The sequence below is a fragment of the Brassica napus genome, chromosome A3 (assembly GCF_020379485.1).
Source record: "Brassica napus cultivar Da-Ae chromosome A3, Da-Ae, whole genome shotgun sequence".
Classification (NCBI taxonomy): domain Eukaryota; kingdom Viridiplantae; phylum Streptophyta; class Magnoliopsida; order Brassicales; family Brassicaceae; genus Brassica; species Brassica napus.
In genome coordinates, this window is record NC_063436.1 from 28,370,337 (window position 1) to 28,392,774 (window position 22,438).

General features: G+C 36.4%; 4 protein-coding genes across 11 annotated transcripts; 2 read left to right on the forward strand and 2 right to left on the reverse strand.

Annotated features, from left to right (window-relative positions):
• Nucleotides 1-4,037: 4,037 nt before the first annotated feature.
• Nucleotides 4,038-5,214, reverse strand: LOC106386343 (transmembrane protein 258). The gene is made up of 4 exons (XM_013826199.3): nucleotides 5,057-5,214; nucleotides 4,875-4,975; nucleotides 4,329-4,407; nucleotides 4,038-4,231 (listed from the first exon to the last, which is right to left on the reverse strand). Exons 1-4 carry the CDS (start codon nucleotides 5,057-5,059, stop codon nucleotides 4,184-4,186), a joined length of 231 nt encoding a protein of 76 aa, XP_013681653.1. The 5' UTR covers nucleotides 5,060-5,214; the 3' UTR covers nucleotides 4,038-4,183.
• An 8,139-nt stretch (nucleotides 5,215-13,353) lies between these two features.
• Nucleotides 13,354-17,642, forward strand: LOC106417025 (cytokinin dehydrogenase 4). The gene is made up of 5 exons (XM_048764523.1): nucleotides 13,354-15,099; nucleotides 15,617-15,744; nucleotides 16,288-16,545; nucleotides 16,785-17,053; nucleotides 17,161-17,642. Exons 1-5 carry the CDS (start codon nucleotides 14,472-14,474, stop codon nucleotides 17,450-17,452), a joined length of 1,575 nt encoding a protein of 524 aa, XP_048620480.1. The 5' UTR covers nucleotides 13,354-14,471; the 3' UTR covers nucleotides 17,453-17,642.
• A 211-nt stretch (nucleotides 17,643-17,853) lies between these two features.
• LOC106417018 (spermidine coumaroyl-CoA acyltransferase-like) lies at nucleotides 17,854-20,027 on the reverse strand. Its single transcript, XM_013857886.3, has 3 exons — nucleotides 19,405-20,027; nucleotides 18,914-19,165; nucleotides 17,854-18,671 (listed from the first exon to the last, which is right to left on the reverse strand). The coding sequence occupies exons 1-3, from the start codon at nucleotides 19,855-19,857 to the stop codon at nucleotides 18,003-18,005; spliced, it is 1,374 nt and encodes a 457-aa protein (XP_013713340.2). The 5' UTR covers nucleotides 19,858-20,027; the 3' UTR covers nucleotides 17,854-18,002.
• Nucleotides 20,028-20,265: 238 nt separating this feature from the next.
• LOC106386354 (transcription factor MYB124-like) lies at nucleotides 20,266-22,417 on the forward strand. 8 transcript variants are annotated; one of them, XR_007327078.1, is made up of 8 exons: nucleotides 20,266-20,823; nucleotides 20,989-21,061; nucleotides 21,157-21,197; nucleotides 21,291-21,464; nucleotides 21,566-21,724; nucleotides 21,804-21,869; nucleotides 21,962-22,063; nucleotides 22,154-22,417. XR_007327078.1 is itself a non-coding variant. In XM_022716985.2 (4 exons), exons 1-4 carry the CDS (start codon nucleotides 21,047-21,049, stop codon nucleotides 21,597-21,599), a joined length of 264 nt encoding a protein of 87 aa, XP_022572706.1. In that variant the 5' UTR covers nucleotides 20,266-21,046; the 3' UTR covers nucleotides 21,600-21,725. The 8 variants fall into 8 exon arrangements, 1 of the variants encoding a protein (XP_022572706.1); XR_007327080.1 differs by having other exon boundaries at nucleotides 21,012-21,061; nucleotides 22,188-22,417; XR_007327079.1 differs by having other exon boundaries at nucleotides 20,266-20,772; nucleotides 21,012-21,061.
• Nucleotides 22,418-22,438: the final 21 nt, after the last annotated feature.

A 22,438-nucleotide genomic window follows, 5' to 3' on the forward strand; every position in this document is an offset into this window, starting at 1 on the left:
TATCCTTTGAACTTGTAGGCAATCATCATAACACTAATACAAGATGAACAATTGATTCCTTAAGCGCGAATATGTTCATGAAGAAAGGTTCTTTAAAGAAGATTTTCCTTTAAGATCGATCAAACTTTTTTTCTTTTAGGCTTTGATTGGTAACATGTAGTACACTTGATTTAGGTTGAGTTAAGCATATAAATCAAAAATGTTACCAATCATGAATTAGTTTTAAGATTTTGAAGTTGTGTTTGAGTTATAGTTGATTATAATTGAGTTACAATTTTGAGTTATAGCCTTTGTAAAAATGATAACTCAAATCTAAAATCTACATCAACAAAAAGCTCATGTATTAAGATTTGAGTTAAAGAAAAGTTTGAGTTTGTCAATTAACTACCCACTACCTTTTGAATATTAACAATTTAGAAAAATTACAATAACACGTAGCCTTTACGTTTAGTTTATATTATTTAATACAATATACTTAACAATTTATTATGGTTATATACTAGTTAGCCAAAGTTTTTCTCTAATTTACCAAAAAAGCTTTTCTAAAATCACATTTTCATTTTAATTAGTTAAAAAAATCTATAACTTTAGTTGTTAATTTTCTTTGGTGATTAAAAAGTTATGTAAATAAAATATTTGTATAAGTTCCAATTAAATAGTCAATTAATTTTTTCTATTAATTTTTATTTTTTAATATTGTTTGGTAATTAAAAATTCATGTACACAAAATTTCAACATCCTTAGTTAATTTTGATTTATTTATTTTATTATTAAAATATTATTTATATTTTAAAATAATATATACTGCGACTTATACATCAAAAATGTTACCAATCAAATAATATTAATAAAATAATAACTCACATTTTTACTGCGAACTCACCACATAAATCTACAGTTTCTACCACATAGTTTTTACTACAAGTTACATCAAATCGTACATTTTATTGTAACTCAACTCTAATACTACGTGTCACCAGTCGAAGCCTTAATAGAGATATTGTTGCACATGTATCTTACTTTAGCTGAAATTAATTATATCAAACTTTTTGCGCTGTACACAGAAATGGATCTTCATCAAAGGTAGTGCAGATCCGTAATCTATCATATCGCCTACTTAATAGTATATAAATCAGAAAATGACCCATTATTAGCAAGAGAAAGTATACGTTTAGTATCAAGACTTGATAACTATAATTACTCATACAAAAATATTGAACTACACGATATGCACGGCTTGTACGTAAAATCCACAATAATAAACAAGTGTTATAAATTTTGCGACCCAACATTGATTAATTGTCTGAAAATGTGAAAAAATAACAGAATCACAAAAAAAAAAAAACAATTTAACAGAATTACAGCATAGCAAATTTTGCGAAGGCTTAGAAAATGTGTGGACATAAATACATAGGTTCAAACAGAAGAAAAGCGATTTTCACAGGATCTATGATCAATATTTTACAGGAAATATGCTTTTTAATTATTTGTGTAAGATAGTTTAAATCAAGATGGCTATTGAATAAGTGAGCGTGTAATATACATGAGTGAAAATCAAATAGAAGGCTAGTCTATGTGTTACAAAAAAAAGAGGCTAGTCTACGATCTTGCAAACAATTTTAAGAATAACAATATTTTCAAACAAAGATATAATAATTTACAGATACTGAAAGATATAGATAAATACGAAATTGACACTTGCTATTTGGAACGTCGACACTATGCATAGTGTTTGTGTAGATATATAATTATGTAGGTGGAGGAAAAGTGAAAATCTTGAGCTCCAAAACTCTAGCTACTATGGTATTTCCCGTGACTCAAGGACTTTTCCTCGAGCTTCAAAGCTTGATAATGACACACTCGAAGGTTATCACGTGTTACATACTCATAAATTAAATACGCAAACCATAGACAGTCCCATAGAGAGAATCACACTATCACTCATAAATTAAATACTGTTGTGCGTTGTAGTCATTTATAGAGTAACAACTAGCTTGAGTATCACACTATCACTCCCTCGAAGCTTTGCAGTCTAAACAAGCTTCATGCTCTGTTGGTTCACCACACTCACACACATCTTTATCATGAAGAAAGAACAATAGTTATTTTTGGTGAACCTATGTTCAAGAAAAATAAGGATCTGGATTACTTTGTGCAGAATATAAAAATCGGTTACAAATAGAATATTAATCGGTGGATGGGGAGATATCAAGAATGTTGAAACAATGAACCAGAGACAAAAGAAAATGGTTTTAGTGGCTAGGAATTAAAAAAGGACATAACCTATGGACATGTAGTTTTTGAGCCACAACTTTTTATGTGGACACATAGTTTTTGAGCCACAACTGTGTCTCCTTTTTCAAGACAAATAATTTGACATACACATGCAAAACTCAAGACGTGTTTGTGCGTACGTATGTGTGTTTGTTTGCGTCGACAAACAAGGTTTTTTGTTTGGTTGTAGCTGAATTGAACCAATAATAAGAATCCAACAAAGCCTATAGGAGCTAATGTGATGGTCTTGGATCTGTGAACGACTGGTGTATTTAATCTTCAGATAAAGTCAATAACCCCATGAAAGGCTCAGTACTATTAGTATTATTACCTTCTGAATGTTTTAAAACTAGAGCGAGAGAGAATCTACCAGAAGATATTCTGCAATAAATATCCTCGACTGTTGCTACTTAACTCCTTCACCAGTTCACCCCACAATCGCATGAGCTGTAATACGAATTGTCTGCAAATGTATATATCTAACTTCTTAAGATTGCGCAACAGCTCTATAGATTGTCAGAATAGTGGGTTGGCCCGGTTCAACATGGTTTGTTCAGAACCGTTTGATTTAAATGAAACCGAAAAGAGGTGAAGACTGAAGAACCAAACTTCTATTTCATTTTGTTGTTGGAAATGTAACTGAACGGTTTTGTAAAACATGAGTCGAGTTCTTAAAATATGGATTTCAGTTTGTTAATTAACCTTTGTTCTGTTTCACTAGCTTCAGATTCGCAACAAAGGCTGAACACAAAGTAAGCTACGTGCCCACGGTTAACATGAAGAAACATGATCAAGAACCCTAAATGATTCAAGAAGTCACAAACCTCCCAATGTTTTGAACTACTGATGGCCTACATATACCAAGTAAATTCTTCGCAAAACTAACACTTAAAAACGGCATATATAAAAATCCTCGCAAAACCGACAATCCTAAACCGCAGCAACGTGCTAATAGTCACGGGATTGCTTCCTCAAGGCTTGGAGCCACATGAGAAAACGTGTGACTTAAAGTTCTCTAGTACATCTTCAGGTCTGTAAATCAAGTGTCACTCATCTGCCTCCACCACTATATGCACCTGCAATGTACCACCTCCACTACTACTCTCACAATTACAAAAAGCACCGACACTAGTCCAAGGTTCCACTACATTCCAGTGGAAGTCTGACTCTTTTTTAGTTTTGTTTTCATAACTTAAAAGTTGTATCGTATGAGTTACATAAGAAAATCAATATCACCCATTACTTCCATGAAAAATATGCGTAAAATGAAAATAAAAGGTTGGGGGTGACTCATAAATTCAAAGGAGGCTTCATGGCCAAATGTAAAAAAAAATGTTCAGGAGTAATAATTGTTTTGGAATGTAACCGTTGTGTTCGAAATGATATTAAAAAGAATCGGTAGAAATTTCCAGATATATTACTAAAAAAAATCAGCATAACACTCCTAGTCTATTGGAATTAAGAAAATTATATCCTTAAAAATTCGAAAGATGTTCAAAAGAAGTTTCATGGTCAAAAATAAAGATGTTTGAATAACCATTATTTTGGAATGTACCAGTTGTTTTTGAAATGATATTAAAAAAAAAATCGGCAAGATAACACTCTTAGTCTATTGGAATTAAGAAAATTCTGTGTCTATTGTCATACAATACATGTGGAAATCAAGTTTTTGTTCGTTTTCTTTGTATTAAGAAACATACTCTTCTAAATATTGGTAAATATATAACTGAATAACTTGACTGGCGCAAACGATGTTCTAATAGCGGCCACATCCAAACTCCGTTTAGCATTAAAAGGCACAAAAGATAGTTGAAGTCTTAACATTCAAAACTCTGATTTAAGTTGGACATAAAAGTCCTGTTTTTTTTGTTCATTGAAACTAGCTGGGGATAGTATTGAGCAAGATGGATCAGACATAAACACCACTAGCAAGTAGCAAAAACAACGATCCAAACCCCTGCAATTAACAGAGAAACAAGTATTAAACCAAACATTAGGCTTAAGAAAACTATTAAGTAAGTTAAAGAGGATAAAGAAGAAGAGTAAAGCCATACCAAGAAGACAGATGCTACTGCTGCAGTCGCGAGCTCCTTCCCGAGGCTACGGTTTTTCCTCGATGATGTAGCTTCATAGCTGCATCAGAAAGGTTTATAACAGGGTAAGTAAAAAAAATACAACAACACTTTGATCACTCCTTGTTTGACTTAATCCAAACCTAATATGAATGACTCAGGTATATCTTAAAGTTCTTGACTTGGTGCTAAAACCCACATGCTCGTAGCCAAGACGAGACACTACTACTACTACTACAACTAAAACCAAACCATACCTCATAAAACATCAATCATTGCTCAGATCTAGTTAACTACATTCCCTTAGCAATTGAAAGTCCGAGTCTTTACTTCATACATCAATGATACAGAACTCACACATTCATCTTTCTCATACTAAAGCCTACCAGGAGCCTAGCAATTGAGAATGCGTTGTTAACCAGAGACTATACATACAATGTTGGGCCAAAAGCTTCAATGAACATCCAACAAGACGAGATCTTTAATACACATCTCATAACCTAGAGATCGGATCGAGATTAAGCTTACATGTAGAAGAAAGCTGTGATCACGAGGCCAATCGCTAGAGTGACCACCGACAGAGTCGGGTACATCGCCACCGGAATAGGACTCGCAATCGGTGTCGCCGCCTTCTCACCGGAAAAATAACACAAACCGTTAGTGAAAAACGCGATCAAATTCGCGGTGGAAGGATGGATCTGGGGACTTACCATTGTCGTCGCTATCTTCTTCGCTTTTCGATCTGAGGAAGGAACAATGAGCAGCAGCACTTTCGTTGACTGAGAGAAAGATACTCCGCTCTTTACACACACAACTCGCTCCCGGTTAAGATCGGACCGGACCGGTTTACACAAACTTTATGGGCCCGTTTAGTGTGATTTGATTCAATAAGCCCAAAACTACTTGGAAAGGCCTTTTTGAATAAAGATGCATTGTGTACTCTGTATCCATATCTCTACGAGTCTACTACTACACAACCATCATTTTTGCTTCTTACAAAATTATTTAATTATCATTTTTTATCGAAATATTATTTAGTTCTTAAAGGTTTGATTAGATTAGATTAATTATTATTTATTAAAAACTAGGCCGAAGCAATTTATATATTTTTTTAATTTAGGATTCATTTTTTGAAATATTATTTTAGTACTTACAAGTTTACTTGGACTATATTTAATTATTATCTATTAAAAATTTGGCCGAACAGTTTAACGGTGTTTACTAAACAATGGAATGATGAATTATACTATATGATTTATAATTTGTTAAATATTTGATTCGTTGACCGATACAAAAAATAAAAATAAATTCTTTTTGATTTGAAAGAAGTGGTACGCAACTGAGTGATGAAAACTGCTTGTACTTTTTTCCAAAGGTCAAGAGTTCTTTGCTACCGCATTTTATAATGTCATTATTTATAATTATCTAAATAGTTTTATTAAGAGATGACAAAAAAAAAGTTTTTTGAGAAAAAAAAATTGAATGTTATTATAAGTAGTCCACTTAATTGTTTAAAATATCTGGTTCTTAAAACATTGAAAACTGAAATTTGAAGGGGATAGCCTCAATATAAACATTACATTTGTGGATGACAAAAAAAAATAAAAATAAATAAACATTACATTTGTGCAATAAGTAGTTTGAGTTATTCTATGTTTAGTTCTGTTAAGTTTTTATATAGGAACCGATCGTCTAGCTAGGAAGACTATCCAATTTGTGTTTTAATGGCGTGTTTTTAATGTTTGTTTTAGTCTTTTTAGTCAGCAACAAAAAAAAACGATTGTTTGTCATTGTCACTTCTTATAACGAATTTATAAAAGTACTACGTAAGTCGTCTAATAATTTATCTCATATGTTAAACTTGATTTACTAAATGAACCTTCCGTGTGATAACGGCACACAAGTTTTCTTTGCAGGCCGTCAAGTGATCACGGACGGCGAGTCGGCGATACTCTTCGTGCGCTTCACTCTCTAACAGAGAAGTTATGTGAGTTGAACTCTACTAATTCTATTTAAATATACTATATAAACTTGCATTTAACGATCGGCAACTAACAATGGACATAGTTTGTGATTAAAAAAAGTTTATAGTATATAAACTTGCATTTAACTATATATATCAAATGTACAATTAAATGTTTGCCTCACCGTGCATGTGATGCTTTGTGACGTCGAAAGAGAGAAACCCAAGTTCGAGGTGAAATAAGCCTTTTTTGCCTTCTCACGCTACTTGCCTGTGTGTTTCTTTTTTGACAAAACTTGCCTATGTGTAGAGCTGGGAATTTTAATTAATGCCCGCGGGTCCCGCCCCATTTGACCCGCTGCGGGGCGGGTGCGGGTCGAAGAATTTGAAAATTTGCAATGGCGGGTGCGGGTGCGGGTCAAGATTATTTTAAGCGGGGCGGGTGCGGGTCAGTCGAATTTGAGTCGCGGGTACTCGTTAACCCGCAAATTTAAGAAAAAAAGATTTTTTTTTTTAAAAAAATGTTTTTTTATAAAAAATATATTAAATCTCGTAAATATTTATATAATTTTAATTATTAATATATTATTTTAATATAATTTTTTAAAAATAAGATTTTTTAACTATATAATAATTATTTTTAATTAAAATAATTATTTTTAATATAATTAATATTACCCGCGGGTTAAGCGGGTTACCCGCGGGTTTTTGCGGGGCGGGTGCGGGTAGAAATTTTTTTGTTTATGAGTTATGCGGGTCGATTTTTTGAATAAAAAAAATTATTCAACCCGCAGCGGGGCGGGGCGGATCGGGGCGGGTTGACCCGCAAACCCAGCACTACCTATGTGTTCCACAAGAGAAACAATAGCCATTAGAAAATGACGCGAAAAGGAAATACCAATTACAAGATTTTATCAAAAGAAAATATAATTTGTATATTATATAGTATATACTACTAACTACTTGAATAGCACAGTCATGCCCATGTAATTCCATTAACTTGCATTTTTAATAGAATTATCTTTTAGCAAAAAAAAAAATAATCAAACTCTTATAATAGGGAATTTGCACCCAATAACCAAACAAAAACCCAAAATTAACTAACTAATCAATTTCACATTCTTTCTCCTCTTTTTTCTTCCTATTTCTCTCTCTCTACATTCTCTCTATAAAACTAATTTCTCTTTTGTGAGCTTAATGTCTATATCCAAAAGCCCAACTTGACTGCGATGGGCCTCGTCCTTATGTTGAGCTAAGTGGAAAGTGAATATAAGGAGGAGATAAGGTTTCCGTTAGAGTTAGTTACAACAGAAGAAGAAAGATCAGATCAGAGTAGAGAGAGCGATCATCTTCTCCGATCAGCTGAAGTGAGCTTCGTGGTAGTTCCGATCAGCTAAGGACCTGTCTCCGATCGTCTTCGTGATTAGGTATCATCTCGTTATCTAAACACACAGAAGAGTAGTCGTTAGACGATCGTAGTTGTAGCTAGCTTGTGCGATTGTTGTAATCCACCACCGGGGACTTTCCGGTGATTAAAAGCTAGTGAAAGAGAGCGCCGCCTCTCCCCAGACGTAACGGGAGGTCACCGTGAACTGGGCAAACAAATTCCTTTGTGTCGTTACGTTTTTTAAGTCACAAACAAGATCGAACAAATACAATCAATACGAACTCGAACCACAACAAGTGGTATCAAAGCACGGTTGATCGATCATTCCGCAAGCTTTCAAGATCTATCACAGTCGAGAGGGAGAAGTCTCTAGCAAGTAAGAAAGATCAGATCAAGGTTCGAAACTTATCTGTATCTTTCCGTGTGTGTTGTTGAAGACAGCTTTCGAATCAGTTGTGATCAGAGAAAGAGATCTTGAAGAAGATTCGTAGGCACTCTATATAGTCCCGTTATTGTCTCTGATCAAGACTGTAAACAAGGGAGTTATGGAGCTGGAGCCTATGAAAGGGAGGTTCGAGGTTGAGAAGTTTGATGGACAAGGTGATTTTGGGATCTGGAAACACAAGATGTTATGCGCACTTGAGATTTTGGGTTTGGATTCAGTTCTTGAAGAAGAAACACCTGCAGCACAAGAGGAAGCAGCAGCAAAGTCAGAACAAACCACAGAGATCAAAGCAGATCCAAAAAGGGCAGCGAAGGATAAGAGAGTCAGGAGTCTTATACAGATGAGTCTAAGTGATCAGATTATAAGGAAGGTTATGAAAGAAACTACAGCACTCGGTATTTGGAAAGCATTGGAGAGAGACTATCAGACCAAGTCTCTTCCAAACCGTATCTACTTGAAGCAGAGGTTTGCGAGCTACAAGATGGAGGAGCAGAAGAGCATTGAGCAGAACTTGGACACGTTTTTGAAGCTAGTAAATGAGCTGGAGAGTCTCGACATCAAAATTTCAGATGCGGATCAGCCTATACAAATTTTAACAGGGTTGCCTTCTAAATATGAGCCACTGGTTCATACGTTGAAGTATGGGAGTGGTAAGGATACTCTTACTGTCAATGAAGTTGTAACGTCAGCATACGCAAAGGAAACTGAGCTCAGAGAGAGAGGTCTTATTGGGAAGCAGAAAAGCAATGCTGAAGGTCTGTATGTAAGTGACAGAGGGAGAGGAGACAAGAAAAACTATAGCAACTCGTGGAGAAACCGGTCCAAGAGTAGAGAAAGAGGATTCTCGAAGAACAAGAGCTCAAAAGGAAACAAGACTGGCTGTTTTAATTGTGGAAAGGATGGTCACTAGAAGCGAGAATGTCCTGACAAAGGAAAGGATAACAGAGGTTCTAGCTCAGCTAATGTTGCGTCTGCAAAGAGAGAACCTTTGATCTTAACTGCCAGCATTCAACAGACTAGAGATGAATGGGTAATGGACTCATGAGCAAGTTTTCATATCACACCTAATTTGGGTGTGTTGTATGATCTGAAGGAATGCAGTGGAGGAAACGTTCTGATGGGTAACAACACTATGAGTGAAATTAAAGGAGCAGGGAAGATCCGCATTAAGAGGCAAGATGGTTCGATTGTAGTACTTACAGACATCAAGTATATGCCTACTATGGGAAGAAATTTGATATCATATGGTTGTTTAGAGAAAGCTGGGTGCAACTATGTGGGAGGAGACTACAGAGTGAGGTTCTTCAAAGATGGTTCAGAAGTGTTGTCATGGAAGTATGGTCTGTATTATCTGGAAGGTAACGTTCTACAGGGAGAAAGTCATCTAGCAAACGCATCAGTTGATTCTACAAAGAAATGGCTTTCACGGTTTGGACATCTCAGTCAGAAAGGTTTGGAGTTCTTAGTAAAAGAGGGTTACTTGGAAGCTGTGGACATCAAGAAACTTGAGTTCTGTGAAGACTGTGTTTTCGGTAAATCTCATAAACAGAGCTACAAAAAGGGAAAACATACTTCCAGGGAGGTTTTGGAATATGTTCACTCTGATTTATGGGGTTCTCCTTCAGTAGTTCCTAGCCTATCAGGAAAACAATATTTCATTACCTTCATTGATGACTACTCGAGGAAAGTCTGGATTTATTTCTTGGAAACAAAGGATGAAGCTTTCGATAAGTTCAAGGAGTGGAAAATAGAGGTCGAAGCTCAAACTGGAAAGAAGCTTAAGTGTTTGAGAACCGATAATGGATTAGAATATTGCAACAACAGATTCGATAGCTACTGTGTGTCTACTGGAGTTAAAAGACACAGAACGTGTGCTTATACACCTCAACAAAATGGTGTTTCAGAAAGGATGAATCGAACCATTATGGAGCGTGTGAGATGTATGCTATCAGAAAGTGGAATGGAGGAATGGTTTTGGGCTGAAGCTGCATCTACAACGGTGTATCTAATAAATAGATCACCTAGTTCAGCAACTGAGTAGAAACTACCAGAGGAACTTTGGTCAGGTGTGAGACCAGGAGTTAAACACCTAAGAAGATTTGGTTCAGCAGCGTATGTTCATTCCAGAAAGGCGAAGACGAGTCCGCGTGCTGTTAAAGGATATTTTGTTGGATATCCTAAAGGGGTAAAAGGTTTCAGAGTTCGGTTGCCTGAGGAAGGTAAGTGTACGATCAACAGAAATGTGATATTTCATGAGGAAGAGGTTCAGAAAGGTTCACTAAAGACTGATAGTCCTGAAAAACTAGAAAACGATAAAACTAGTTTGAAAGGAAAAACTATCATGAAAGAAGATGGAAGACGAGTTTCATTCAGTCCAAATCTAATCAGAGGTCCATCTATAGGCAAGCATGATTCAGAGGCATCTACTTCAAATTCAGAAACTTCGAGGAGTTCAGTTTCAGAAGGGGTTGTATCAGAATCAGAGAGTTCAGTTTCAGGTGGAGTTTTATCAGATTCAGAGGGTGGTGTGACAGAACAGGGCCGTGAAACTGAAGTAGGTTCAACAGTTACAGAAGGACATGACTTGGATAGCTACATTCTAGCGAGAGATAGAAAACGCAGAGAGAGTAAAATGCCTTCCAAGTATGATGATTTTGATGTAGTGGCATATGCTCTGTCAGCTGCTAGTGACATCGAGGTGGATGAACCAAGAAGCTATCGAGAAGCCATGAGATCTAAGGACAGAGACTTATGGGATGCAGCATGCAAAGATGAGATAGTTTCTTTAGACAAGAATGAAACGTGGGTTCTTGTTAATCGACCAGAAAAGAAGCGTGTGATTGGTTGCAAGTGGGTGTATAAAAAGAAACCCGGAATACCTGGAGTTGAACCACCAAGACATAAAGGTAGACTGGTAGCCAAAGGCTATTCACAGGTTGAAGGGGTGGACTATAACGAGGTGTTTGCGCCCGTGGTTAAGCACATCTTGATTAGGTTCATTCTGTCGTTAGTTGTGAATGAGGATTTGCATCTAGAACAACTAGACGTAAAAACGGCTTTTCTAAATGGTACTCTAGATGAAGAGATCTTTATGGAACAGCCAGAGGGTTTCGAGATAAAAGGAAAGGAAGATCTGGTTTGCCTTTTGAAGAAGTCCTTGTACGGACTCAAACAATCACCGAGGCAGTGGAATAAGAGATTCGATGGGTTCATGAAGGATCAAGGTTTCAGACAGAGTCCTTATGATCAGCGTGTTTACGTCAGTGGTTCAGAGGTGTCTACAAGGATTTATCTGCTGATCTATGTTGATGATATGCTATTGGTTTCTAAGAGCATGAAGGTGATACAAAATCTAAAGGACAGTCTCAGTAGTGAGTTTGAGATGAAGAATCTTGGAGCAGCTACAAGAAATTTAGGGATGGATATTCTTAGAAACCGGAAGGAAGGAACCTTGAAACTATCCCAAGAAGTCTATCTAAAGAAGGTTCTTTCAACTTTTAATATGAGCGATTGTAAGGAAGTCTCAACGCCTTTGGGAACTCAATTCAGATTGAAAAGCTTGGATGAGAAAGAGACATTGATTGAGGCGCCTTTCATGGCTAATGTTCCGTATGCGAGCGCTGTTGGGAGTCTCATGTACGCCATGGTTGGGTCACGTCCAGATATTGCACACGCAGTGGGAGTGGTCAGCAGGTTTATGGGAAATCCTAGCAGAGCTCACTGGGAGGCAATGAAATGGATTTTGAGATATATTCATGGAACTACAAGTTTTGGATTGTGGTTTAAGAAAGGGCAAGAGTTTATAGCAGAGGGTTTTTCAGATGCAGATTATGGGAATGATCTTGATAGGAGAAGATCAGTTACTGGTTATTTGTTTCAAGTGGGAACTAATACTATTAGTTGGAGATCAGGCCTCCAGCCTATAGTAGCGCTATCATCTACGGAGTCAGAATATATGGCGCTTAATGAAGCAGCAAAGGAAGCTTTATGGATTAAAGGGCTTTGTGAAGATCTAGACTACAAACAGGGAGCAGTCAAGATAAATTGTGATTCAAAGTCTGCCATCTTCCTAACTAAAAACGGAGGTTATCACGAAAGGACCAAGCATATTCATACGAAGTACAACTTCATCCGAGATGTTATAGCAGATGGCAGTGTGTCAGTTGTTAAGATACATACTACTCTTAATCTAGCAGACATCTTAACTAAGTCAGTACCTGGAAGAACGCTGGAAAAGGCTCTGGCGTTCGTTAAGGTGTTTGACTAGCATGCTTGGAGATCTTTGCTGTGAGAATGTTTTCGATGTTTTTTTATCTCGCAGCAAAAGGGAGAAGAGACGTGGTGGGTTAGTGGTGAAAAGGTAAGCTACTAATCTGTTAAAAATTATCAGATGAGTTTCTCTAGGAGGATGGAAGAGAAGTTTACCTGAGGTACATTAGTAAGGAGGAGTTCTGGTTACGCAAGATTTCTGGAGGTTCTGACCTTAAGGTGGAGTTGGGTTATCGTTCGATTCATCGGTGGTTGATGATCGGAAAAGTTAACAAGGGAGGCGGCTAGACTATCGGAGAGACGAAGTAGATTGGTTGAGGTTACAGTCTAATTTTGGTTAAAGACATAGGTGGAGAATTGTGGGCTTAATGTCTATATCCAAAAGCCCAAGTTGAGTGCGATGGGCCTCGTCCTTATGTTGAGCTAAGTGGAAAGTGAATATAAGGAGGAGATAAGGTTTCCGTTAGAGTTAGTTACAACAGAAGAAGAAAGATCAGATCAGAGTAGAGAGAGCGATCATCTTCTCCGATCAGCTGAAGTGAGCTTCGTGGCAGTTCCGATCAGCTAAGGACCTGTCTCTGATCGTCTTCGTGATTAGGTATCATCTCGTTATCTAAACACACAGAAGAGTAGTCGTTAGACGATCGTAGTTGTAGCTAGCTTGTGCGATTGTTGTAATCCACCACCGAGGAGTTTCCGGTGATTAAAAGCTAGTGAAAGAGAGCGCCGCCTCTCTCCAGACGTAACGGGAGGTCACCGTGAATTGGGCAAACAAATTTCTTTGTGTCGTTACGTTTAAATCACAAACAAGATCGAACAAATACAATCAATACGAACTCGAACCACAACACCTTTTTTGTTGGTTATTTCACAAAAAAAAACAATCAAACTCTTATAATAGGGAATTTGATTGTATGAACCGTAGTGAATTGTAATCTAGACTGCTGTTAAAAAAGAAGGTTTATATCTAGACTTTGGTGATTTATCATTTTGATAATTTATAATACAGGATTTCTAGAAACAAACTTTTATATATGATAATACTTTTGCTATATGATGATTCCAAATATTTCAGTATTCTACATATTAGAAGTCAACTATATATATAGATATCCAAAGATCCTTTTATTTTTAGTATAGTTTTATGGAAGACTTTCAAGTTATGTTTATTATTGGACCAGATTAAACAAATATTAACTGCAAGCACTACTGGGTAAACGCAAGTGCTATCTTTTTTTTTGTCAACCAAGTGCTATCTAAACCGGCCCACAGGGTTTGGTCGGTTTCCACAAATTTCAAATTTACGTAACTATAGTTACATTTATTATGAATCACATATGAAGTCAAATGTAACAACCTCAACTACACTAAATTCAGATAAAATATTATTTTTCATTTTTCGTTTCTGATTTAAATGTATACACCATAACTATAAAAGACAGAAATGGAAAATATTATCTGGAAAAACTACTACCTGGGGATCTTAAATACATTACCAGTAGGCCAATATAGTTAATGGATGAAGAATTAAATGTTTCCATAAGTTATACATTAAAATTTCTCATGGTGTCTACATTTAGTCAAATTTAACAACAAAGAATTACTTAGGACATATGACATGCCTCTGACCATCCAACCATATAGTCTTTCAAGGCCAACTTCTATATTCAGTCCCCTATTTAAAAAATAAAAAAATTGAAAGAATACTGACGAAATGAATTAAATATCATTGATAAATATTTCGAGAGCCAATGTAGTAAATACTTCTAGTATTTCTTTTCACATACTAATTTATCTTTTGGATGAACATAACTCGTTGTCCTATTTTTATTTCTTTTATGGCGTAAAAACCTGTATATCAGTATCAATAAAATCACGTAAAGATATTCACGTGCTAGTTATCAATATTATATTATACAATCTCTCTATGCGTGGTTCTATATAAACTCATACTTTCAAAGTAATCTCAAATACTAATCCCATGATCAACAAGAACAATATTAATAGCAACACCTCATTTTCCCTCTCGTTTTCTCACTAGCCTCTCCCATTGATTAAACAATGACTACTAATCCCAGTTTAAGCATCATCGCACTAATGACGCTCTTGATGTGTCTAACTCCAACCTTAATCAAATCACAGGAGGGCATTGATGTCCTTTTACCCATAACACTCAACCTCACCGTCCTCACCGATCCCTTCTCCATCTCCGCCGCTTCTCGCGACTTCGGAAATATCACCGATGTTAACCCCGGCGCCGTCCTCTGCCCTTCTACCCCCGCTGAGGTCGCCCGTCTTCTCCGCTTCGCAAACGGAGACTTCTCTTATGACAGCGAGTCAACAACCTCCTCGCCAGGTTTCAAGGTGGCCGCTCGCGGCCAAGGCCACTCCCTCCGCGGCCAAGCCTCTGCACCTGGCGGCGTTGTCGTGAACATGACGTGTCTCGCCAAGACGGCTACACCCGCAGCGGTTGTTGTCTCAGCCGATGGGACTTACGCTGACGTAGCTGCCGGCGCGATGTGGGTGGAGGTTCTTGAGGCGGCGTTGGCGAGAGGCGTCTCGCCGGTTACTTTCACAGATTATCTGTATCTCAGCGTTGGCGGGACGTTGTCGAACGCTGGAATCGGCGGTCAGGTGTTTAGACACGGCCCGCAGATTAGTAACGTTCACGAGTTGGATGTTATTACTGGTACGCCTAATACCTAATTTCACTCATTTCGTTACATTTAAACTAATATCTGCTATTTGCAAAAAAAAAACTAATATCTGCTCACGTTATTATATACTGTATACATTTTTTGGGACAAAACTACTGTGTACATTAGGTTGAAATATATATAGGCACATGAGAATTTTGATGGCTCTACCGAATGAAATATTATCTATGGTCTTCTAAAAGCTACAATTCCTTTTTGTCTCCAAGCAACAATTGTAAAAAAGAACCGAGTTAAACTATTATATTACAATGTAATATACGTGGAGAGGCATATCTTACTTCTCAATATTAATGATAAAATAACATTTTTCAACTACAAATTTGATTCTTGAGGTAAACTCACACGGCATAAATCAGTACAGTCCCATGATTTAAAAAACTTTTTTTGGTCAGAAAGAAAGGTCAACCAATAGTAATTCTATTCGTTGATGGTTCTATTTATTTAATATGTTGACTTTTCATTTTCTTCATATTATATACTTAATTTCAGGAAAAGGTGACATGGTGACTTGCTCTCCAAAGTTAAACCCTGAATTGTTCTATGGAGTTTTAGGAGGATTGGGACAATTTGGCATAATAACAAGAGCCAGAATTGCGTTGGATCATGCACCAACAAGGGTATGCTTCATTGTATCTCTTTTTATTTTTAAAAGTATAACTAAGAAGATGGTCGAATCTTATATTAATTAAGCTAGATTTGGTTTGGAACGTAAGTGGAAGTCAAATGACTGATTATGAATTTCTTTGAATAAGAAGTATACACTAATTTGTTGAATAAAATCTGATATTGCTTATGTATCATAAGATTCTGCACAATAAATCAATCCTAGGACTTGCTCGACTGCAATCTTGTCTTATGCTTGCAAATCTTCTTGATGTCAATACATCAGCTTATTTTATTCTATTTTCCACATTAGCTACTATATAATAACTAATCTGCTTAATATTTTGTACATATATCTCTAGATAGAAGTTACGTCGCGTGATCCTCATAATCATACTTCAATTCTTACAGTTACAAAGTCTCTCATTAATAAACACAAGAATAACTATTGGAATGTGATTTTTTTCTTTGTAAAGTAGTACTATTAATTCAAATTTGTAAAGAAAATGCCTTTTAAAATGGATTAATTGAATATAAGTTGATATAAAATTATGCAGGTGAAGTGGCTACGCATACTCTACAGTGACTTCTCGGCATTTACAAGAGACCAAGAGCGTTTAATATCAATGGCCAATGATCTTCGAGTTGACTTTTTGGAAGGTCAACTAATGATGTCAAACGGAATAGTTGACACCTCTTTTTTCCCACTCTCCGATCAAACAAGAGTCGCCTCTCTTGTGAATGAGCACCGTATCATCTATGTTCTCGAAGTAGCCAAGTATTATGATACCACCACCCTTCCTATCATTGACCAGGTACTATATATACATATCCTGAAAAAAGAATAAAACAATATATATACATATCATTAGCATATGAAAGTACAATAAATATACTATATATCATATGAATACATGATACAAATGAGTCACATTCATGCACTGTATATAGTTTTTTAGCTCAAAACTAGTCACATTCATATCAATCACCATTACGAAGTTACTGAGATGATATATCATATATTTATATTGTATACTCTCTCTTTTTCTTGTAGGTAATCGACACGTTAACTAGAACTCTAGGTTTCACTTCGGAGTTCATGTTCATGCAAGATGTTCCTTATTTTGATTTCTTGAATCGTGTCCGAAACGAAGAAGATAAGCTCAGATCTATAGGGCTATGGGAAGTTCCTCACCCATGGCTTAATATGTTCGTCCCGAAATCTCGTGTATTAGATTTTCATGAAGGTGTCATCAAAGGCCTTCTTCTCAACCAGACCGCAACTTCTGGTGTTACTCTCTTCTATCCTACAAACCGAAACAAGTAAGTATTTTCACGTTTTGGGACTTTTAATGTCATCATGGTATCTAGTATCAATGAATAATAACATGGAATAGAAAAATGTTAACATGATTATTTGGTATTAATAGATGGAACAACCTCATGTCCGCCATGATACCAAATGAGGATGTTTTTTATGTGGTCGGATTCTTGCAATCAGCGGGTGGATCACATAACTTTGAAGAACTCGAGAGTCTTAACGACAGGATAATCAACTTTTGCAATAACTCAGGCATTAAGATCAAAGAATATTTGATGCATTACACAAAAAAAGAAGATTGGATTAAGCATTTTGGACCAAAATGGAGTGATTTCTCGAGGAGGAAAATGATGTTTGATCCAGAAAAACTATTGTCTCCGGGACAAGACATCTTTAATTAGACATTGAACGTGTCTTAACTTGCATCCCGCGCCACACAATAAGTATGTTCATAGACTAATTAATTAATAAATAGTTTAGTGATTTGGAATGGCTAATTTACTTCCTTCAATTGTAATATTTTCCCTCTTTTATGTGAATTTCCATGTCTCTGAAAATTTAGAACTACTTAATTGTTATATATATTCTCATGTGTTTAAAATTAATAACAAGGGACATGAGTTGACATGTGAAAAGATAATATTCTAAAATCAGAGAAACTGCTTACTCATGGATTAAGCTCAATGTTGGAAATGGCAAGCTAACAGGTTATTTAAAACAGAGAAATTGCTTATGCATTGATTAAGCTCATTGAAAGTCAATGATACACACTTGCTTCCTCCAATGATTCAAAGAAGTGAAGTAATGATGATAATAAATTACAATTTAATCAATATCGGTCTCTTTGTTTCGACATACTAGATGATCATACTGAAGCATTCATATAAGCACTTTTTTTTTGAACACGCATTCACTCACACACATAGAAAAGTAATCCATGTACTAATAATACTAATAGTAAAGTTTGTTCATAGCATCCATCTCTCGCTTGAAGTCAACCATTGCAACTCTTGGCAACGTCATGATCACCTTAACTCCACCTTCCATTGATGGATCAAGTTGTGAAGGTCTCAAAATCATCCCTATATGCACTGCACTCTTCTGCTCTATCAACGGCCGCAGATTTACAGGCTCATTCCAACCAAAGTCCATTGATCCGAACCAACCAATATTCCTCCAGTCAGTCAGGAAAAATAGTCCATCGCTTACCCCTTCAAATTTCGCATCATCCCTCATCAATCGCTCCGTGTTCTTTAGCTCTTCCTCGAGATAACCCTTGTCATAAGCTGTTTTCTTGGCTTTCTTCACGTGCTTAGCAATGTCGAAGATTGATGCTTCTTGGAGTTCTCTCACAGTTAACTCGATATAGACATCTATGTAGGCGTTACCGTAGAATCCTTTAGGAAGTGGCGGATCTAAAACATGTCGGATTCCAACAGCTATACCCAGGACAGTGATCCCGTCAAGGTTTAGCTTCAGGGCTCGAGATCTTGCTTTCCATATGCAAGAGCTAAGTACTTCATAAGTTGTGAAACCCTCTTTAGGGTACCCGCACTCTCTCATCAAAGAGTCTTTAAGCCTCTTTATATTCCTAGCCCGAATGTTTATTGTCTCCGTTACCTGTTGGATAGAGAATGGAAAGATATCACTTTAGCTAAAAATATAAAATTCTTCTATATAATCACATCAATTCTTTAAGTTTCTTTGTATTTGCAAGAACGTCGGGTGAACCCTGAAAACATCAATTATATTAATTTTACTTATTTAATCTAATGTATATAAAATATATAGAAATTACAAATTATAATCAAAAATAAAATATCATTCACAAAATTGTTGAAGTTATTGGGAGAACAACATACCATATCACTAGTTGGAATATATGGTGAGGTGGCTAAAAGACTAGTAATATGGCCACCAGGCACTTTGGCCAATTCATTATCAAATTGTCCGAGCAACCGCTCTCTCTGCCACACCGGCTTCACCGTTGGCTCTCTCTTTCCTGCAGCCAGCTCGGTTAAAGCATGGATGATCTGAGCCACTCCAAATCCATCACATACGGCGTGCGTCAACGCCGTGCCGATGGTGAATCCTCCACATGCGAACTTGGTCACCTTTAAAAAAAAAATCAAAGGGAAAAATTGGTTAGCTTAGTTATGCGTGATCCACACTACGAAGAAAACATTACCCTTACAAAACTGAGAGTTTACTGAGATTATTATCTAATCTTCAAGAAAATGATATACTTATTGCATTTTTTCATAGAAAAGACTATTTTTAATTTTTTTTTTATAACCATGGAAGTTCATGGCCTTAAAATCATAATTATAGAATCAAGAAAGTGAAAAGCTACCTGCAAAGCTAGTGGATGATAAGAGACGTTGCTATCGTAGTCTATTTCGATATCAGGCACAAGGCGCAAAGCAACTTGGTCATCAAGATTTTCTATATAGTTTAGAGAGGAGAGGTTGAGGGCTGCAGTAGCGACCTCAAATGGAACTCCCTCACCCCAAAAAACTAGCTGAAGTTTTCGATCACTCTCTCGTCTCATGAGCTTGCCTGAAAGGGGATAGTAGTAGACAAGAAGTTCGGACAAAGCCTTCCTAAGCAAAGGGACAGGATCAGTTCGGTTCTTTTCGTTGGCTTCGAAAACGTAAATCGTTGCGTACATAACTTCATTGAAAAGATCATTGTCCAAAGTAGAAAGTGAGAGAGTTTCAGAAGGAGTGTGTTTTGAGGGTTTAATAAGCTCAAGTGGTTTCTTTTCGAGTAATAGAGGCAAGATCAGTTTCGTTTGGTTTGCCATTTCTTACTAGTTTAGACTGTCTACTATAAAACATCCGTATGATGTTTATATAGCGAATTTTAAATATTAAATGAACGTCCTCTTCGTTTTCACGTTGTTGGCGCTAGTTACCACCAACAATGACTGACTGATGCCTTTATTTGGTTTCTGGTCTTAAATCTCATTTTTTGAATACCATTGCAACATCTTTTATTTACGAGAGAGAGTGACATTCTTATTCACAGCCGCTTTTGCAGGAATTTTTTCTGGTCACAGATTGTGTATGAATTTAATTTAGTCTTGAGCACGTAATGACAATGTTACGTTCATATGTTTGTTGGCTAAATTAGCGTGATCATTTTTCGTTTTTTTTAGGAATGTCCCGCATCATAAATGAGATTATACATTAAGCAATAATATGATCTAACAATAATAAAAGGAAGATATACTCAACAGAGAAGCATGCCACGTCTTCTTAAAAAATTATCCAATCAGAATAGTCTTTTTTGACACGTCATATATGACAGAAATATAGTGGGTTTTGTTTTTATGAAAATTATCAGTCTGGCCCATCAGAGCCCATCTAGAAAACGGAACATGTATTATTTTACGTTTCTGAGTTTTTCTCTGACTCTTCCACTTCATCTTCACCGATGTTAGAATTTTTTTTTGTTTTGCGTAACCTTCTCAATCAATGGTGATCTTAAAACCATTCTGAATTTTTGGTTCCACCTCCCCCCTTGATCCTTCTCCTATATAAAACTATGTATAAACCTAAATCCACCCAAAATCAAAACCTACTCTGAAATCTTTTGTCTAAACCTAACTGCACGATCTCTACATCTACTCCGCCACCGTCAAATCGAAACTGCAATTCCCCCGGTAAAAGCTCAGTCGCCGTCGAACCTCCTTCACCGCCGAACCATCATCATCCAGGTTCTTACCACATGACGTCTCACACCGTTATCAATACGTCGAGAATATCCGGTAAAGTTTCCGTTGACGGAGAGATCGTCAAGAAGATTCGTCGATCAGTTTTAATCAAACTGATATAAATGATTATGCTAATTTTTTTACCGTAATCAAAAGATTTATGTGTTATGTTAGAACCACAAGAGTTTTCTTTAATAGCTATGGATCTTTTGCTAACAGATGATATACATACATAAACTCAGATTTCAAGTGAGGATGTTTTTCTTCTGAAGAAGCTATGCTTTTGTGTGAGGTATAATTCACTTATAAACTTCATCATATATGGATAAGATTTCATATTTTGTGTTTGGTTTATATTTGACATTTGAGCTCATGTGTGATTTTTAGGCACAACGAGTGTATGAGAATAGATGGACTGAGATACAAAGGTGGATTCAGGCATAGAATACCTTCTCTAATGGTGCTTCAAGTCATGATTGCAGGATCAATCATTAATGTTTTGTACTTCTATATGTTTGTAGAAAGGATAAGGTTGTGAACAACATGTTTGCGAGACTTTGTATGAAGAGAGCCAAGCATGAAACTATGGCTAGCGAGGACAAATCAAACAAGAACAGAATGTTGTTCTTAGATGGAAGTAGTACTCCCGCGAATATAAAACTCCTATTGCCAATAGAACAAGGAGCCAGCTCCATGTAAGCTCTGATTCTTTTTCCTTTAATTTGTTTGCTCCAAAGTTGTGATCAAGCATTTTTCGGACTTGAAATCTGTGTTTAATTATTCTCTTCCTGAATAGCTGCCCTAGATTACACATTCTGTCTCCACGGTGAGTTATTTATGACCATCACAAGGTGGAAACTTTCCTCACTTCCTCATGGGTTACTGGAGGACAATCTAAAAATATTAGACTGGACAAGCAAAAGTTAACAATCTTCTTTGACAACCCCAACATCGGGTACTAATTTTTACTACTTCTTCAAGTTCCCAGTTTAAAACTCCAAGATAAATGATTGTTTTCATTGTTCCGTTTATAGGAAATCGAAGGAAAAAAGCCTTTTTCTGGGTCATTTTCATGCAAAAGGAACCGTCCGTCAGAAAATGTAAGAGCTATATATTCATTGGCTTCTTTATCTGCTTAGTTTTAGTGTGGACAGTGGTGTTGATGAGTGAGTCTCTGTGTCTGAATATGCAGAGAAATCGAGTCTAAGCAGTGCTAGAGTACAACCTATCAATAACAGCACGAAGAATATTGCTTTAGCCCGCAAGATGGTTGTTTTAAACACATGAGGCAAATGTAAGTTGAATCAAAAGCCTTTGTAAGCAATTTATTAAACGTGAATTAGTTTTGTCGAATGTTGAATCATCTTTTGCTAATGTTTGCAAGACGTGGTCTTTATTTCTGGATTTGGTCATAAAAGTCATGCTGTGGGAGATATTTATGGAGTTAGGTACAAGGTTTCCAGGGTTTCTGTTGTTTCAATCTCAGCTCTCTACAAGGAAAAGGAGCAGCCAACGTCTTAAAGAAAGCTTCAAATTTTGAATTTGATCTTAATATCATAAACACTTTTAGGTTGTTTGAAAAACAAATCTACTTTATGATTTGAGAAGTAGGTGTGTTTAACCTTTTTTTTTAATGAGGTTTTGAGCATGTTTTCGGCTGCACAAGAAA

Coding starts and splice junctions, on each gene's coding strand:
- LOC106386343 (XM_013826199.3), bottom strand. Junction 4,408..4,874: donor ATCACAGCTTTCTTCTACAT/GTAAGCTTAATC, acceptor TTTCTGATGCAG/CTATGAAGCTACATCATCGA. Junction 4,232..4,328: donor CAGTAGCATCTGTCTTCTTG/GTATGGCTTTAC, acceptor TGTTAATTGCAG/GGGTTTGGATCGTTGTTTTT.
- LOC106417025 (XM_048764523.1), top strand. CDS start 14,472: ATGACTACTAATCCCAGTTTAAGCATCATCGCACTAATGACGCTCTTG. Junction 16,546..16,784: donor CCCTTCCTATCATTGACCAG/GTACTATATATA, acceptor TTTTTCTTGTAG/GTAATCGACACGTTAACTAG. Junction 17,054..17,160: donor TATCCTACAAACCGAAACAA/GTAAGTATTTTC, acceptor TGGTATTAATAG/ATGGAACAACCTCATGTCCG.
- LOC106417018 (XM_013857886.3), bottom strand. CDS start 19,857: ATGGCAAACCAAACGAAACTGATCTTGCCTCTATTACTCGAAAAGAAA. Junction 19,166..19,404: donor ATCATCCACTAGCTTTGCAG/GTAGCTTTTCAC, acceptor TTTTTTTTAAAG/GTGACCAAGTTCGCATGTGG. Junction 18,672..18,913: donor ATATTCCAACTAGTGATATG/GTATGTTGTTCT, acceptor TCTATCCAACAG/GTAACGGAGACAATAAACAT.
- LOC106386354 (XM_022716985.2), top strand. Junction 21,198..21,290: donor AGATGGACTGAGATACAAAG/GTGGATTCAGGC, acceptor ATATGTTTGTAG/AAAGGATAAGGTTGTGAACA. Junction 21,465..21,565: donor GAACAAGGAGCCAGCTCCAT/GTAAGCTCTGAT, acceptor CTTCCTGAATAG/CTGCCCTAGATTACACATTC.